The 18,230-nt window shown below is 38.6% G+C and overlaps 1 protein-coding gene across 6 annotated transcripts in view; it reads left to right on the forward strand.

The window, feature by feature from the left end:
- The window catches only part of CUL4A (cullin 4A), a 65,335-nt gene that overhangs the window by 41,043 nt on the left and 6,062 nt on the right, over nt 1-18,230 (forward strand). For 5 of the 6 annotated variants that reach the window (XM_036249503.1, XM_036249505.1, XM_036249504.1 and 2 more), the window contains 6 exons: nt 4,457-4,561; nt 4,879-4,989; nt 5,096-5,181; nt 5,616-5,723; nt 13,848-13,961; nt 18,010-18,115. In XM_036249503.1, the coding sequence (XP_036105396.1) occupies nt 4,457-4,561; nt 4,879-4,989; nt 5,096-5,181; nt 5,616-5,723; nt 13,848-13,961; nt 18,010-18,115 (630 nt within the window). Of the gene's footprint in view, nt 1-4,456; nt 4,562-4,689; nt 4,790-4,878; nt 4,990-5,095; nt 5,182-5,615; nt 5,724-13,847; nt 13,962-18,009; nt 18,116-18,230 lie in introns of those variants that run through there. The other variant, XM_036249508.1, reaches the window with a different exon arrangement.

The following is an 18,230-nucleotide window of genomic DNA, read 5'->3' on the forward strand; positions in this document are numbered from 1 at the left end:
ACACATTATTTCTATACATTTTTTTAATATGGGAAAGTAAGGCATAACTCAAGCAAATTTTTTTCTCAAAATATTCAAGCTCCTGCCCTGCAGGTGTGGCTCAGTTGGTTGGGCATCATCCTGTACACTGAAGGGTGGCAGGTTTGATCCCTACTTGGGGCACATACCCAGGTTTCAGATTCGATCCCTGGTTGGGACACGTATGGGAGGCAACCTATTAGTGTTTCTCTCGAATTGATGTTTTCTCTCCCCCCCCCCCCCAAATCAATGGAAAACATACTCTGGGGTTAGAGTTAAAAATATATATATATGTATATATATCCAAGCTCACCATGTCGGGAGAGGGATTTGTATCCCACCTTATTAGGGGACACATTTTCAAAAAAACATATACACACATGTGTGCATATATTATATATATATATATTTTATCCTCACCCGAGGACATTTCTCCATTTTTTGTTCAGGCAGAGTGGGAGGGAGAGAGAGGAACAGAGAGAGAGACAGAAACATCAATGTGAAAGGAACACATCGAGTGGCTGCCACCCGCACAACCGACCAGGGCCTGGGACAAACTGCAACCGACGTACGCGCCCTTAGCGGGAACCGAACCCGGGTCTCTCAGGACCGCAGGCCGACGCTCTAACCGCTGAGCAAAACCGGCCAGGGCTATACATATATTTTGTATACACATATATATGTGTGTCTGTATATAAGTATGGTATTTCCATAAGGGAGAATATATTAGTAGTTCTGTAAATGAGGTTTGACTTCACAAAAGAAAAAAAGGACAATATGTAGCCTAGTTTGCATTTCCTGTTCTAGGAGCCCCAGAGCTATATTTTTTTGAAGATGAACCTTGATTCTCTGCCTTAATTACTTGTAATTTCTGCTCAGAAATTGGATTAAGAAAGTTTTTTATATATGATGCCTCTGTGTTATGATAACTTTATCGATCTCTAGATAATATTAAACATAAGATACTATTTAGTTACTATCTTTGCATTCTCTAATCAGTATTGAAATAAGATAAAATTGGGCGGGTTCTCAAAAGAGCAAATTTTAAGATGAAACTGTTTTTAATATAAATGCAAACTCTATGAGTCCTCCTTTATCAGACAAATGATTGGCAAACATTTTCCCTAGTTTGTAGCTTGTTTTAATTCCTTAAAAGTGTATTGAGAAAGCAAATTTTTACATTTTAATTTAGTCAATTTTATGTATACTTTATACTTTGTGCTCTTTCTTGTACTGTTTAAGAAGTCTTGCCCTGGTCGGTTTGGCTCAGCGGTTAGAGCGTCGGCCTGCGGTCCGGAGAGACCTGGGTTCGGTTACCGCTAAGGGCATGTACTTCGGTTGCAGTTTGTCCTCGGCCCTGGTTGGTCGTGCGGGTGGCAGCCACTCGATGTGTCCCTTCACATCGATGTTTCTCTCTCTCTCTCTCTTCTCTCTCCCTCCCACTCTATCTGTACAAAAAATGGAAAAATATTCTCGGGTGAGGATAAAAAAAAACAAAACAAAACAAAAGAAGTCTTAATTAAGGTCATTATTTTTTTCCTATTATTTTCTAGGACTTTTATAGTTTCAGTTCTTACAGTTAGGTCTGTGACCCATTTGAGTACATTTTAGATGTGGTGTAGGGTAGCAGTTCCACATGTGCCTGTGCAGTTTTCCCAACACAATTTATTGACAATTTTGTCCTTTCTGCAGTATTGTATATTCATGGCTCCTTTGTCATAAATTAATTGTCTGTATATGTGTGTGTTTATTTCTGGGCTCTCAATTCTGTGCCATTGTCCTGTGTGTATGTTTCTGTTCTAATACCATGTTGTTTTGATTACTCTAACTTTGTATTATAGTTTGAAATCAGGTAGTATGATACGTCCAACTTCATTGTTCTTCCTGAAGATTGCTTTGGCTTTTCGTAGTCTTTTGTGGTTCCATACCAGTTTTAGGATTATTTGATCTAATTCTGTGAATATGCCATTGGAATTCTGATAGGGATTGCACTGAACCTGTAGATTGCTTTGGGTGGTATTGATACTTTAAAAGGATTGCTCGGCTGGTGTAATTCAGTGGATTGAGCATCATCCTGTGGACTGGTTCTATTCCCGGTCAGGGCATATGCCCAGGTTGTGGGCTCTATTCCCGGGCGGGGTGCAGGAGGCAGTCGGCCGGTGTTTCTCTCTCACATTGATATTTCTATCTCTCTCTCTCCCCCTTCCTCTTCCTCTAAAAAAAGTAAATAAAAATTTTAAAAATAAATAAAAATATTAATTATTCCAATTCATAAGCATGGACCATTGTTCCATTATTTGTGTCTTTCTATGTGTCTTTAATCATTGTCTGATAGTTTTCAGTGGATAGACCTTTCATTGCCTTGTTACATTTATTCCTATACTTTGTATTTTTTTTATATGATTTTAAATGGGGTTTTCTTAATTCTCTTTCTGATAGTTTATTACTAGTATATAGCCACAGATTTCTGTGTATTGATTTTGTGTCCTGAGACTTGACTGGATTCATTCATTAATTCTAACTATTTTTTTGGTGGAATATTCAGGGTTTTTATAGGGTATCATGCCTGCAAATAGTGACAATTTTGCCTCTTCCTTTTCAATATGGATGCCCTTTATTTCTTCTTCTTGCCTGATTGCCATGGCTAAGACTTCCAATACTATGTTGTATAAAAGTGGCGAGATTGGGCATCCTTGTCTTGTTTCTGATCTTTGAGGAAAAGCTTATAGTTTTATATCACTGAGCATGCTGTTAGATGGGTTTATGTTAAGGTATGTCCCTCTGTGCCCACTTTGTTGAGAGTTTTTTTCGTAATGATCATATAATTCTTGTCCTTGGGTTAATGTGCTGTATCACATTGATTGATGTGCAGAACCATCCTTTCATACCTGGAATAAATCCCACTTGGTCATGGTCTGTGATCCTTTTGTGTATTGTTAAATTCAGTTTGCTAATATTTTGTTGAGGATTTTTATATCTATGTTCATCAAGGATATTGGCCTATTATTGTCTTTATTTGTGGTGTCCCTGTCTGGTTTTGGTATCAAGGTAATGCTGGCCTTGTAAAATGTGTTTGGAATCGTTCCTTCCTCTTTAGTTTTTTGGAAGAGTTTGGGAAGGATAGTTATTATTATTACTATTATTTTAATGTTTAGAAGAGTTCACCTGTGAAGCCGTCTGGTCCTGGACTTTTATTTGTTGGGAGGTTTTTGATTATTGATTCAGTCTTCTTACTAGTAATCAGTCTATTTAGGTTTTCTATTTCTAAGATTAAACGGTTTTTAAATTACCACTTTATACAATTATTTTATGATAACATCAAAATATATTTCAGGAATCATAGAATTTCACTACTCGGTAAAAGTTTTCTTAAAATTTAGAGGTGGCAAAGGGCAAAGAAAGGCTCATACAGTGATATAAAATTGGGGTTATTTGTTGTTGAAGGTGTATGATGGGAACATGGAGTTCATCGCACAATTGTCTACTTTTGTGTATGCTCAGAATATTTCATAATAAAAAATTATTTTAAAAAAATCTTTTTTTCTTTATTGATTTTTAGAGGGAAAGGGGGAGAGAGATAGAAACATTGATTGGCCACCTCCTGCATGCCCCCCACGGGGGATTGGGCTCACAACCTGGGCATGTACCCTGACTGGGAATCGAACCTGCGATCTCTTGGTGCATGGGTCAACACTCAACCACTGAGCCACAGGGGCTGGGCATAAAAATTCTTTTTCTTTTCTTTTTGGTACATGCCCCTAGTGGGAACCGAACCCGGGACTCTCTGGTCCGCAGGCCGACACTCCAACCGCTGAGCCAAATCGGCCAAGGCCATAAAAAATTATTTTTAAAAATATTAATTAAAGCAACAAACAACAGAAGAAACTCACAAGGCAATTTTATTTGGTCTTTGTGCCACTCTTTGATTGTTGTTTCTCTGGAGAGGAATATTAAACTCTTGGGTGTTTGGGCTTCTTAGAAGTCTTGGGTTCTCCCTTATATAAGCCAGATCATGGTTGATTTGTATCATACAGGAACCCAGAGTAGAATTGCTCTAATCTCTGCTTTCAGGGATGAAACATTATCACCATGAATTTAATCACATGAAGCCCTGAGAAAAATCCTTTAAGAGAGTTTTTTATCCAACTTTCTTATACCACATCTTTAAGATGGGGCATTCTTGTTCCTGAAGCAATAATGTGTCATGAAACCAAGGCATGTAATTAAGTATTTATTCTCACGTGACTTGAAAGGACATATTTTAGACCATCAGATATTTGCCGTTTGTCATATAATAATGTCATTTTGGAAAGGCTCCAGAGTAGTATTGTCCACTTTTTGCTTGTAGAAATTAAAGATGTTTTTTTTTTCTATTTAGAAAATGTGTTATATAACAAATGCTTATTTTTCAAATAATTTAAACTCTTTAATTTCACAGCAAAGCATGTTGATTCAAAATTGAGAGCGGGCAATAAAGAAGCAACAGATGAAGAGCTGGAGAGGATCCTTGACAAAATTATGATAATATTCAGGTTTATTCATGGTGAGAAATACTCTGTTATTTTTACTAGCATTGGGCACATAGAACATGTGATCAAAATATATATATTTGGGCCCTATCTTTTCTTGAGAAAAATTGACTGAAACATTTCCACTTTCATATTAATACAGGAACTAGAGTGATGGCCGTCTGCTGATTAAATTGAAAGTATTTCTTTGTGGAAATTTAACACAAGGATTCAGTGAAATTAAAGCTGGCTTGCGTCAAAATGAACACTTCTTGGGGTTTTTCATTAGTTAAAATGAACATTTGTGTATTAACTGTCTAATGTCTTACTATTTTCATTTGGTTATAAAAAGGTAAAGATGTCTTTGAAGCATTTTATAAAAAAGATTTGGCAAAAAGACTCCTTGTTGGAAAAAGTGCCTCAGTTGATGCTGAAAAATCTATGTTATCAAAACTAAAGCATGGTAAGCATGTGGAACCTGGGGTTTTGTTCTGTCTCTGTGTTGGGAATTTATTGCACTAACAACATGTTGCTCCTGGTGGTTTTCACCCACCCTTCACTTGTCCCAGAGTGTGGTGCTGCTTTCACCAGCAAACTGGAAGGCATGTTCAAGGACATGGAGCTCTCCAAGGACATTATGGTTCATTTCAAGCAGGCAAGTTCTGTTTTTTCAAGTAAAACAGCTTTTTAAAAAGGATTTTAAATTATATGAAATGATTATGTACAGTATTTAAATAATTATATAAATTACCTAAAGTTCTCAAAAATTACACTGTTAATGTCTCATGTATTCAAATAACCAAATTCAAAATGAAAAAAAGGAATAGTCCCCAAAACTGTATAATAAAAATTTTATTTAAATAAGTTTAATGGTATCTTGTATTGGTGACATAACCAAAGAAGAAAAAATATTTCAAGTGACTTGGGGGCACATTATGTGGCTTCAGTAGAATATGACTTAGGGACTAAAATAAATGCAAACAGTGTTACATTGTATTATGAAAATTACATCATTTACCTTTTTATAATTTTTTAATGATATTCTAAAATAATTATTTTATCTTGATTTTTTTTTTTTTTTGCTTTTAGTATATGCAGAATCAGAGTGACCCGGGCTCTATAGATCTAACAGTAAATATACTTACTATGGGATATTGGCCAACATACACACCTATGGAAGTACATTTAACTCCAGAAGTAAGTTGTTTTAAAGACTATTTGTCCTTTATTTTAAATATATTGGTGCTGCCAAAACATTAAAGACTTCTTCCCTTGTTCCATCCATACCATGCACAGACATGTTATCTTCCAAGAATCATTTAATGAGAGGTTTTTATTTTTTTTAATATGTTTTTATTGATTTGAGAGAGAGAGGAAGGGGGGAGAGAGAGCGAGAGAGAAAAACATTGTCGGCTGCCTCCTGCATGTCCCCCACTGGGGACAGAGCCCACAACCCAGGCATGTGTCCTGACCAGGAATCGAACAGCGACCTGTTGGTGCATGGATCAATGCTGAACCCACGGAGCCATACTGGCCCAGCTAATGAGAGGTTTTTAAAAACCACATACTGAAGCAAAAGTCAAAATGATCACTTTTGTCCCTGTTCACAACTCCTTCTGGCTCACTCATGTCCATTGGCTGATCTTCAAGGATTAACACAGGCCCTTGTTTTAATAGTTATTGGTTGTCAAATTGTGAGTGCCGCTTGTCTGGTTATTATTTCCTTCTGTTATAGACAATGCCAAAGTTTTGTGAACGGTACTACTGATGGCTTACTATATGTCAGCCATGACTTTGGGTACTCTGGGGACTTGTAGATATGAGGAAGAATTCAGGGCTCAAATGTAAAATCCAGTGGGAGAAAGAGTCTGAGCACTGCCCTGGCCAGTTTGGCTCAGTGGTTAGAGCGTCGGCCTGCGGTCTGGAGAGACCCGGGTTCGGTTCCCGCTAAGGGCACGTACTTCGGTTGCAGTTTGCCCCCGGCCCTGGTTGGTCGTGCAGGTGGCAGCCACTCGATGTGTCCCTTCACGTCGATGTTTCTCTCTCTCCCTTCCTCCCACTCTATCTATACAAAAAATGGAAAAATATCCTCGAGTGAGGATTAAAAAAAAAAAAGAGTATGAGCACTAATAATTACAATACCAGGTGATATGGAAAAGGGCTGGTTCTAGTGTGGGATCTGGAAGTTAAAGATGAGCAAGGATGAGGGCCTTCCAGAAAGGGCAAGGAAAAGTAGTCATGGCAGCTGGCAGCCTGGGTCAGAGATAGTCCCTCTTGAAGCTGTTTTTTCCATTTCCGAGACAGTATCTTTTCTTTTTCTTTTTTATCCGCACTAGAGGATATTTTTTTCTATTTATCATCGGATAGAGTGGGAGGGAGGGAGGGAGAGAGATACATCGATGCCAGAGAGACACATCAACTGGTTGCCTCCTGCACGACCCAACCAGGGCCAGGGATGAACCACAACTGAGGTACGTGCCCTTGATCGGAATTGAACCCACAACTCTTTGGTGCGCAGGCCAATGCTCCAACCACTGAGCTAAACCCACCAGGGCTACAGTATCTTTTGTTGATTTTGTTTGTTTCTTTCTGAACCCACTGGTCAGTTTTCTTCTCACTCTTTTTTTTTTCTCCACCCATATCCTAAATTGCTAACATTGTTCAGAATGATCTTCAGCTCCCTTCTCATTCCACACCCTTTCAGTGAATGTACACAGATGTTCCAAACTCAACATCCAAGATTTCTCATTTCCTTTCTCTCTCCCTTCCTGCATCTCTTCTGGTGATAGCAACTTAATCAGTTTTTCTATGGGATATGAAGCCTCTCTTTATGTCCCAGCTCACCTACATGGATGTTGTGCTTCCTCTATTCTAAACTAGTTGTAGGCCCCAAACCCACCCACTTCACTCATCCACTCAGGCCTCCCATGTATAATCCTCTGAATGGAACCTCCTCCAGGAAACCTCCACACCCTATCCATCCCCAGCACTTGAAGCTTGTTAAGCCTTATCTCCCCAGTCACGTTCACTAAAGAACCCTCCTTCACCTCCTCACCCTGCTTCAACTCTGCAGGGTTCAGACTCCACCCTCCGTATGCCTTTCTTGTGGCACTGCAAGTTTAATCACTTCTTATTTCATTTTGAAATAGTTCCAACTTATGGGAAATTAGCAAGATTAGTTCAAAGAATTTCTGGTACCACTCATTTTTTAGCATTGCCATATATGTCATCATTCTGTTTCTCTCAATATATGTGCCTTTTTCTCCTGGTCTACTTGAGAGTAGATTATATTTTACCTTTAATATTTTATTGTTTTTGGTTTTTGTGGTTTTTTTGAGAAAGTGATTTGTTCCACTTATTTATGCATTCATTGGTAGAATCCATATGTGTGCCCTAACCAGGATCAAATCTGCAACCTTGGCGTATTGGGACAGTGCTCTACCAGCTATTAGGACAGTGCTTTAACCAACTGAGTTATCTGGCCAGGGTCTTTACCCTTAATACTTTAGTGGGAATTTCCCTAACATTGATGTGATTAATACTTTCACCAATACACAGCCATGTTCTGTTTTTGTCAATTGTCCCAACTATGTCTTTTAGCATTTTTTCTTGGTACCAGATCCAGTCCAGGACCCCACATTTCATTTAGTCATGTTTTTTCATCTGTACCAGCTACATAACCTTTTTTTCCTTCCATTTGTTTGTGTGTGTTTTTTACAGTTGTACTAAAGAATAAGATTTATTTCGGCAAAAGTGACATGTTTCTAAAATGCAGCCCAGTTTCCCTGGCCAGTTTTACAGCGTCGACCTTCGGACTGAAGGCTCTCAGGTTCAATTCCCAGTCAAGGGCATGTGCCTGGGTTTCCGGTTTGATCCCCAGCCATGGTCTGGGTTGTACAGGAGGCAGCCAATCAGTGTCTCTCTCTTGCATTGATATTTTTCTCTCCCTCCCTCCCTCCCTCCCTTCCACTCTATCTGGAAATAAGTAGAAAAATACACTCAAGTGATGATTAACAAAAAATAAAAGAAAAAAAGGCAGCCCTCACCAGGAAGAGGTTTTTTTAAATCAATCAATCAATCACAGGCCAGTTTTCATAGGTTGTCTCTTATTTTGTTTGTCTGGTTAGATTCAGGTTATGGATACTTAACCAAAATCTCACGTGCAGATGTCATCTCCTCTCAGTATCATGTCCAGAGGCAAAAACTATTCATTTGTCCCCATTGGTGATGTTACATATAATAATTTGGTTAAGGTATTACCTGGTTTCTCCACTTTATTGTTGGTATTTTTCCTTTTGTAATTATTAATTTGTGGGGAGATATTTTAAGATTGTGTACCTCTTATTTCCCCCATCAGACTCTCACCTGCTTGATTCTTGCCTGAGTCCATTTTTATGTTAATGAACAGTGATTTTTTTTTCCCCTAGCTCCATCATTTCTCTGTATTTAGAAAATTGACATTCTGCTCTAAGAACCTTCCCTTGTACCCCATTAATTTATTTATTTCGCTGTCTTTATGAGTACGAACTCATGGAATCTTATTTGATGCTCAAATTGTCCCATATTTGGCTGGTGGGAGCACTTTTCACTTGGCTCCTTATCCATTCAATGCACCCCTTTATATTTGAGTACTTTTTTATTTTCTGGAAAAAGCTATTTGAGGCTTACCATACTGTATTTTTTTAAATTGTGGTAAAATATACCTACAATTTATCATTTTAAAGTGCACAGTTCAGTGGCATTGAGTTGTATATCCATCACCTCTAATTCAGAACTTTTTCATCATCCCAAATAGAAACTCTGCACCCATTAAGCAGTCACTCCCATCCCACCCCCACCATTGCCCCAGCCCCTGGCAACCACTAATCCACTCTCTATGGCTTTGCATACTGGACATTTCCTTTAAATGAAATCACATAATATGTGACTTTTTATATCTGACTTCTTTAACTTAGTATGTTTTCTTTATTGCTGTTTTGTTTGTTTTGTTTTGTTTTTTGTTAATCTTCACCTGAGGATATTTTTCCATTGATTTTTAGATAGAGTGGAAGGGAGGGAAAGAGAAAGAAACATTGACGTGAGAGAGACTCATCAATTGGATTGGTTGCCTCCCACACAACCCCGACTGGGGACGGGGGTCGAACCTGCAACCCAAGTAAATTCCCTTGATCAGGAATCGAACCCAAGACCATTTGGTCTACAGGCCAATGCTCTTAACTGCTGAGCCAAACCGGCCAAGTCCTAACTTAGTATGTTTTCAAGGCTCATCCATGTTATAGTATGTGTCAGTGCTTCATTCCTTTTAAGGCTGAATAATTTTCCATTGTTTGGGTTATACCACACTTTTTTTTTATCCATTCATTCATTAATGGACACTTGAGTTGTTTCCACTTTTAGCTATTATGAGTAAAGCTGCTGTTAATATGAGTGTGTAATTTTTGTTTAAATAGCTGTTGTCAGTTGTTCAGATATATCCCTAGAAGTGGCATTTCTGAGTCGTGATAATTCTGTTTAACTTATAGAGCAACTACCAGTTTTCCACAGCAGCTACACCATTTTATATTACCATCAGCAACACACAGGGTTCCCGTTTCTCTATATCTTCAATATTTGTTATTTTCAGTTCTTTGATGATAGCCATCTTAGTGAGTGTGAGTGGGTATCTCATTTTGATGTGATTATTTTTTCCCTAATAAGGAATGATATTGAGCAACTTTTGGTGTATTTACTGACCATTTGTAGATCTTTTTTGAAGAAGTCTAGTTAAACCCTTTGCCTATTTTTTTTTTTTTTTAAATTTTTTTATAGATTTGAGAGGGAAGGGGTGGGGGGAGAGAGAAACATCAATGTGAGAAAGAATCATCGATCATCTGCCTCCTGCATGCCCCCTACTGGGGATTGAGCCCACAACCTGGGCATGTGCCCTGACTGGGAATCAAACCTGGGCATGTGCCCTGACTTTTCAGTGCATGGAATGTCATGTTGTAGACCAGTGAGACAGACCAGACTCAGACTCTGAACTGGGTTCAAATTAAGAGCTTTATTAGCTGCGTGGTGACTGTCCCATCCTACACAGAGGAGAGAGCAGCCCCGAGCTCGGGGGAGGGTTGCTTATATAGTTGTCTTGGCCCCTGTTAAGAAATTGGGCTAAAGGTTTGCGAGCAGGCAAGCACATTCAGAAGCAGGTATCTGCAGATAGCCATTATGCCTGAAGGAGCAAGCAGTTTCGGGTCTGTACAATGCAGTTGTTAACTACACAATATAATGGGTAACTATGAACTCTGGCTGCTAGTTCTTGCTATTCTTAAAGTCCAAGGGGTGAGGTCTTCCTAATAGGAAAAATCTTTCTATACATTCATATAGCATGTGTTTATCCTTTACAGTCACTCAACTATCTGAACCACACCAGCCAGGGCACCCTTTGGCCATTTTTTAATTGTGTTGTCTTTCTGTTGTTGAACTCTACGAGTTCTCTATATATTCTGTCTGTTGGATCCTCATCGGGTATGTATGTGATTTGCAAATATCTTCTCCCATTCTGTGAGCTGTCTTGTTACTTTCTTGATAGTGTCCTTTGCACAGACGTTTTTAATTTTGATGAAGTCCAATTACTTTATTATTTCTGTTGTTACTTATACTTTTGGTGTTATATCTAAAAAAACTATTGCCAAATCCAAGGTCATGAAAATTGACCCCTATGTTTTCTTCTAAGAATTTTATAGTTGTAGCTCTTACATTTAGGTCTTTGGTTCATTTTGAGCTTGGAATAGTAACTAGCACATAGTAAGCACCCAGTGTTAGTTGCTGTACCTTATTATAATTATTATTATTATTAACACATGAGGAATTAATGTCAAAGAAATAATTTTTAGGGAAGGTATGCATTATGAGTTTTGTCACATTAGTTTTAGATGTGATATGGAATGGTAGGTGTTTTCTCAAAGAGTCTGTATCTATCTGGCATCTGCCCTGGCTGGTTTGGCTCAGCGGTTAGGGCGTCAGCCTACAGACCTGAGGATCATGGGTTCAATTCCCAGTTAAGGGCACATACTTGGGTTGCAGGTTTGCCCCCTGTCCTTATCGGGGTGGTTCAGGAAGCAGCCAATCTATGTGTTTCTCTCATGTCAAGGTTTCTCTTTCCCTCCCTTCCACTCTATCTAAAAATCAATGGAAAAAGATTCTCAGGTGAGGATTAAGAAAATTAATACTAAAAGACTTGAATATACACTAAAATACTTAGAAATGAAATGATATCATGGGGGCCTGGGATTTGATGTTGAAGTTGGGTAATGGTACATGGGGCAATTATGACTGTTGAAGCATGAAAGGGAGTTTGCCAAGTAGATGTGAGGCTGAGAGGCATTCTGACAGAGAGCACCTCTTCAGACGCACTCACTGAAAGGGCACTCAGGCCCAGGAGCAGCAGGAATTATTTATTCACTTGGCACCTGCTAGTTTTTGTTTTTTTTTTCATCCTTACCTGAGGATATTTTTCTATTTATCTTCAGATAGAGTGGGAGGGAGAGAGAGAGAAAATCGATGTGAGAGACACACATCGACTGGCTGCCTCCTGCATGACCCCGACCAGGGTCGGGGATAAACCGCAACCAAGGTATGTGCCCTTGACCAGAATCGAAGCTGTGACTCACTGGTCCGTGGGCCGACGCTCCAACCGCTGAGCCAAACCAGCCAGGGCCTGGCTAGTATTTTACACAGTTTGTATAGCAGTGAAAATCCCAGACCTGGTCCTGCCCTCTTTCAGCGCTGTCCAGAGGAGGTATTTACAAATTGCCGTGAATACTATCAGAGCTAAGTGTGGTTGGGGAAGGCTTCTCTGAGGAAGCAGTTCTGAAAAATGCATTGGTATTGTTTTTGTTTGTTTGTTTTATCCTCACCCGAGGACATTTTTTGATATTTTGTTCAGATAGAGTAGGAGGGAGAGAGAGAAACATCGATGTGAAAGGGACACATCGAGTGGCTGCCACCCACATGACCAACCAGGGCTGGGGACAAACTGCAACCGAGGTACGTGCCCTTAGCGGGAACCAAACCCGGGTCTCTCCGCAGGCTGACGCTCTAACCGCGAGCCAAACTGGCCAGGGCTTGAATTGGTATTAAGAAATTGGGTTCACAGCTGGTAGAGGAAACGTGTGTGAAATCCTGAGGGAAGATGAGGCAGTGTGCTCAGTGAAATGGGGAAAGGGACCACAGAGAGGGAAGGAAGGCATCAGGCCAGTGAGGTCAGAAGTTTCAGAGGAAAGGGGCCTTAGCAAGCCGTGGAAGAATTTTACTCATAGAAAGAACTTGGAAGTGGCCAAAGATACTGACCAGAGTGTAAAATGGGAAGAGTACAGGGCCCTGGAGATACTCGTATGTGTGGAGTGGGTAGAAAGACAAACCAAAGACTCAGAAGGTGTGGACTCGAGACAGAAGTCCAAGCGATGAGTGTCATGGAAGGCAGAAGGAGGCTGCTTTGTGGGAAGCTGTTGAGAGGGATCATCTCTCAAGATGAAGCCTGAGGAGAGCCATTAGATTTGGCAGCACAGATCCCTCGTGATCTTGGGTGCAGAGTGAAGTAGATGTGAAAGGAACTAAAGAAAATAATGAGCAAAGTAAATTACAGGATATAGTGCATAGAACATGTTTACAGAAACTATGTCAGAGAAATAAGAGTTTGTCCATAAACATCAACAGACACAGGAATGGGAAAGGAAGGGGACACCTGTAGGAGGAGGAGGATTTCAGGAACTTAGAAGTGAGATTAGAGCAATAAAAAACTGGCAGAAAGTTTGGAAGGTGTAAGAAATCCTCTAAGAAAATAGCAATGAAAGTAATGGCTAGCTATGTCATGCCTCCTGTGCATGCACTGTCCTGAGTGTTTTCTGTTAACCCTCACAGCAGCTTGGATGCCTGGGCCTTGCCATTACCATGGTTCAGTGTTCACAGATGAGTTATCACAGGCCCTAAGCACAGTTAGGAGTCAGTGCGAGCTTGAGCTAAGACGAGTAGGGTACATCTGGGCCTTCAGACAGCATCTCTGAGGATGGCCAGTGTGGTCTTCATTGAATATGTTACTGGCCAGGGAAGCCTGGGTGTGTGGTGTAGAGACTACAGAATACAACCTGTTTGTACATTAAACACCAGTTTATCCCATTGTTTGAGGGGAAACACCAATGTCTTAGAGTGGTGGACCATTTTCACAGGTAATGGAATGCAGAAAAATAACCGTAAGAACAGAATTGATCTTTTTATTCAGCTGTGAAAAATTATAAATTGAATGATTAATGGTGTTTAGCATAATTGTTTTTCTATACTTAACAGATGATTAAACTTCAGGAAGTATTTAAGACCTTTTATCTCGGAAAGCACAGTGGTCGAAAACTTCAATGGCAAACCACGTTGGGACATGCTGTTTTAAAAGCAGAGTTTAAGGAAGTGAGTTCTTTTTCTATTAAATTCATTTTTTATTTTTGTAAGTATGTTAACAGAATTTTTAAAATTGTGATTGAACTTTAGTAGCAAAGCAAGGAAAAGATGATTCAGTATAACTCCAACATTGGCTTTTGTAGGTCAATAAAATGTAACAGTTGAATAAGAAGTAAACACAAAAGCATTTACCTAATTGGAAAATGAGCAAAGGATGTGGAGAGGCAACTCATAAAAGCAAGACTAAAAAATTGTTATCCATGAAAATGTATTCTACTTCTCTGCCAATCAAAAGATTGCAAATTAAAATACAATAAAATGCTACTTTTGACTATGAAGATGATAGAGGCTAAAACTAAAAGAAATAGCAACTCTTGCCCACTGCTGGAGGGAGAACATGAGGCTTATAAAGGGCAGTTTGACCGTGCATATCTCAGAACTTCTCAAATCACATGTGTTGTTGCATTAGTACTAGTTCTGGGAATTCATCTTAATAAGATCTTTTCTCAGATTAATGAATAAAAATATCTGTTGCAGTCCTGTTATTAAAAGTGATCATTTAAGAGGGGAAATGCATACAGTTCATATTCTAATTTAATTTCAATTTTGTAAATAAAATTAATGTACACTAAAAAATGACAAAATTCCTATTGTGTTTGCTGTTATAATACATATCTATACACTATCATAAATTATACAGTTGACCTTTGAACAACTTCAGTTTGAACTGTATGGGGCCACTTATATGTGGATTTTTTTTTTTTTAAGTGTAAGTGGCAGATGACATGATATTGTATTTAGAGAATCCTAAAGATTCCACCAAAAAACTACTGATCAATGAATTCAATAAAGTAGCAGGATACAAAATAAATATCCAGAAATTAGTTGCATTTATATGTACCAATAATGAACTATCAGAAAGGGAAACTAAGAAAACAGTTTCATTTATAATTGCATAAAAAAAAATAAATAAAGTACCACAGAATAAATTTAACCAAGAATATAAAAGACCTGTACGTGGGAAATTATAAGACATTGAAGATACAAATCAGTGGAAGCATGTACCATGCTCATGATAGAAAGAGTTAATTTATTAAAATGTCCATACTATCCAAAGCAGTCTATAAATTCAATGCAATTCCTTTCAAGATGCCAGTGGTATATTTCACAACCAGAACAAACATTCCAAAAATTTATATGGAACCACAAAAGACCCAGAATAGCCACAGCAGTCTTGAGAAAGAAGAACAAAGTTGGAGGAATCACGCTACCTGATATCAAACTGTTACTACAAGGACGTAGTAATTAAAACAGCATGGTACTGGCATAAAAATAGTTATATAGATCAACGGAATAGAATAGAGAGCCCAGAAATAAATCCATGCCTTTATGGTCAATTAATATTTGACAAAGGAGGCAAGAAAATACAATAGAGTAAAGATAGTCTGTTCAATTAGTTGTGTTGGGAAAATTGATATGTGCAAAAAAATGAAACTAGATCACCTTTGTACACCATGCACAAGCATAAACTTAAAAGGAATTAAAGATTTAAATATAAGACTCAAAACCATAAAAATCCTAGAAGAAAACAGGCAGTGAAAGATCTGAAAATTCTCTTAGCAATATTTTTTTCTAATACGTGCTCCTCAGGCAAGGAAAACATAATAAATGGGACTACATCAAACTAAAATGTTTTTTGCACAGCAAAGGAAACCATCAACAAAATGAAAAGACAACCCACTGAAGGAGAGAACATGTTCGCCAATACATCTGATAAGGGGTTAATATCCAAAATTTATAAAGAACTTATAACTTGCCTAGGTGGTGTGGCTCAGTGGATTGAGCATCATCCCATGCATCTAGAGATCCCCAGTAGGGGATGTGCAGGAGGCAGCCAATCGATGTTTCTCTTTCATCAATGTTTCTATCTCCCTCTCCCTTCTTCTCTCTCTAAAATCAATAAAAACATATTTAAAACAAGAAAGAACTTATAACTCAACATCAAAAAACAATACAATTTAAAAATGGGCAAAAACCTAAAATAGACACTTCTCCAAAGAGGATATACAGATGGCCAACAGACCAGAAAAGATGCTCATTGTCACTAATCAGAAAAATGCAATTTTAAACCACAGTGAGATTTATCACCTGAAACCTGTCAGAATGGCTATCATCAGTAAATCAACAAACAAGTGTTGGTGAGGATGTGGAGAAAAAAGAACCCTCATGCACTGTTGGTGGGAATGCAGATTGGTAGAGCCCCTATGCAAAAAATTGAAAATGGAACTGCCTTACGACCCAGCAATTCTACCTCTAGTAATACATCCAAAGAAACCTGAAACAGTAATTCTAAAGAATATTTGCACCCCTCTGTTCACTGAAGTGTTATTAACAACAGCAACCCAAGTGTCCATCAGTAGGTGAGCAGATGAAAAAGCTGTGTGGTACATTGGAATACTACTCAACTGTAAAAAAGAAGGAACTCTTACCTTTTGCAGCAACATGGATGGACCCTAGAGAGTATTATGCCAAGTGAAATAAGCCAATTAGAGAAACACAAGTACCATATGATTTCACTTACATGTGGAATTTAATGAACAAAATAAACAAAATAGAGACAGACTCATAGATACAGAGAACAGACTGATAGCTCGGAGGGAAGTGGGTTTGGGGGATTGGGTGAAAAGGTGAAGGGGTTAAACAAAAAATAATAATAATACCTCAGACACAGATAACAGTATAGTGATTACCAGAGGGGAAGAGGGTTGAGGGGAGGTAGAAGGGGAGAAAATGGTGATGGAGGACTTGACTTGGGGTAATGAACACACAATATAATATACAGATGATGTAATAGAATTGTACACCTGAAACCTATATAATTTCATTAACCAACATCATCCCATTAATTGAAATTAATAATTTCAAATAAGTAAATAAATAAAAATAATAAAGTATAAGTGGACACATGCAGTTCAGACGTGTTCAAGGGTCAACTGTGTGTGTGTGCGCAATTGTGCATAAGTTTTGCATTTATGTTACATTGTGTGTTATTATGCATGGTTATATATATAAAATAACACCTACTTGTCTTTTTGAGGTATTATAAAAGTTAGGATATGATCCCCTTTACTGCCAGCTTCAGAACTGAACGTCTGCAGAATGATTGCATGACTGCAGTTCTTGCCCTGCATGGCAAGGCCTGATTATGAAGCACTCATACAGCATGCTCTGTTCTCCACACACAACTAATTACGTGTGGAAAGCCTCTGCAGTGGGGAATTTTTGAATAGAGGTGGGGAATTATGTGAGGCCCAAAGCTGGGTTATATTAGTCATGTACATCACAGGCACATAAAAGGGAAGCTAGGTCAACAGTTTATGATCCTTTAAGATGTGCTTATTTCTTTCGGCCAGTGTGGCTCAGTAGTTGAGCGTTGACCCATACACCAAGAGGTCACTGGTTCGATTTCTGGTCAGGGCCCATGCCCAGGTTGTGGGCCTGATCCCCAGTGGGGTCATGCAGGGGGCAGCCAGTCGATGTTCTCTCTCATCAATGTTTCTCTCTCTTCCCTCTTACTTCCACTCTCTCTAAAATCAATAAAGAAAAAAAATTATTTTTTTAAGGTGTGCTTATTTCATTACTCATTCTTTTAACAATGATCTTAGCTGGATCTTTTGCTAGCTTCCCTGTCCATACAGGTTTTGTCACTGGGCCTTCTCACACTTTGTCCACTCACTCCAGTGGCATTCCTAACCGTCATTAAGAGGATCTTGGCAGGCCAAAAAGGGACACGGTGCTGTTAGATTTGTGTCAGCAGCATCTGACTTCAAATAATGATAATCCCCTTCTTGTTCAACATAATTGACTAAAGAATTTTTAAGTGCAATATCAAGTCATTTTATTCTTGTATAATCAGCAATATAATTTCTTATTTGGTGGCTAATTAGTAATTTCTTACACCCCTTCCCCCAAAGTTTGAGAGCAAAAAGAAGCTTCTTAAAATTTTTCAAGATTGTGCAAACATTGCTTCTCACATGATATGTTTGTTTTCTTTAAGGGAAAGAAAGAGTTTCAGGTGTCCCTCTTCCAGACTCTGGTGCTTCTCATGTTCAATGAAGGGGATGGATTCAGCTTTGAAGAAATAAAAATGGCCACTGGGATAGGTATGAAAGCAACTCTTCGTGAATGTGGATTTCTTGATTTTAAAACACTCATTTAAGAGAAGATGTAGACTCTACATCTGTTCATTACACTTGAGAGTGTTGTTTCTTTCATTGT

This window comes from Molossus molossus, unplaced genomic scaffold, assembly GCF_014108415.1.
Source record: "Molossus molossus isolate mMolMol1 unplaced genomic scaffold, mMolMol1.p scaffold_m16_p_9, whole genome shotgun sequence".
Lineage (NCBI taxonomy): Eukaryota > Metazoa > Chordata > Mammalia > Chiroptera > Molossidae > Molossus > Molossus molossus.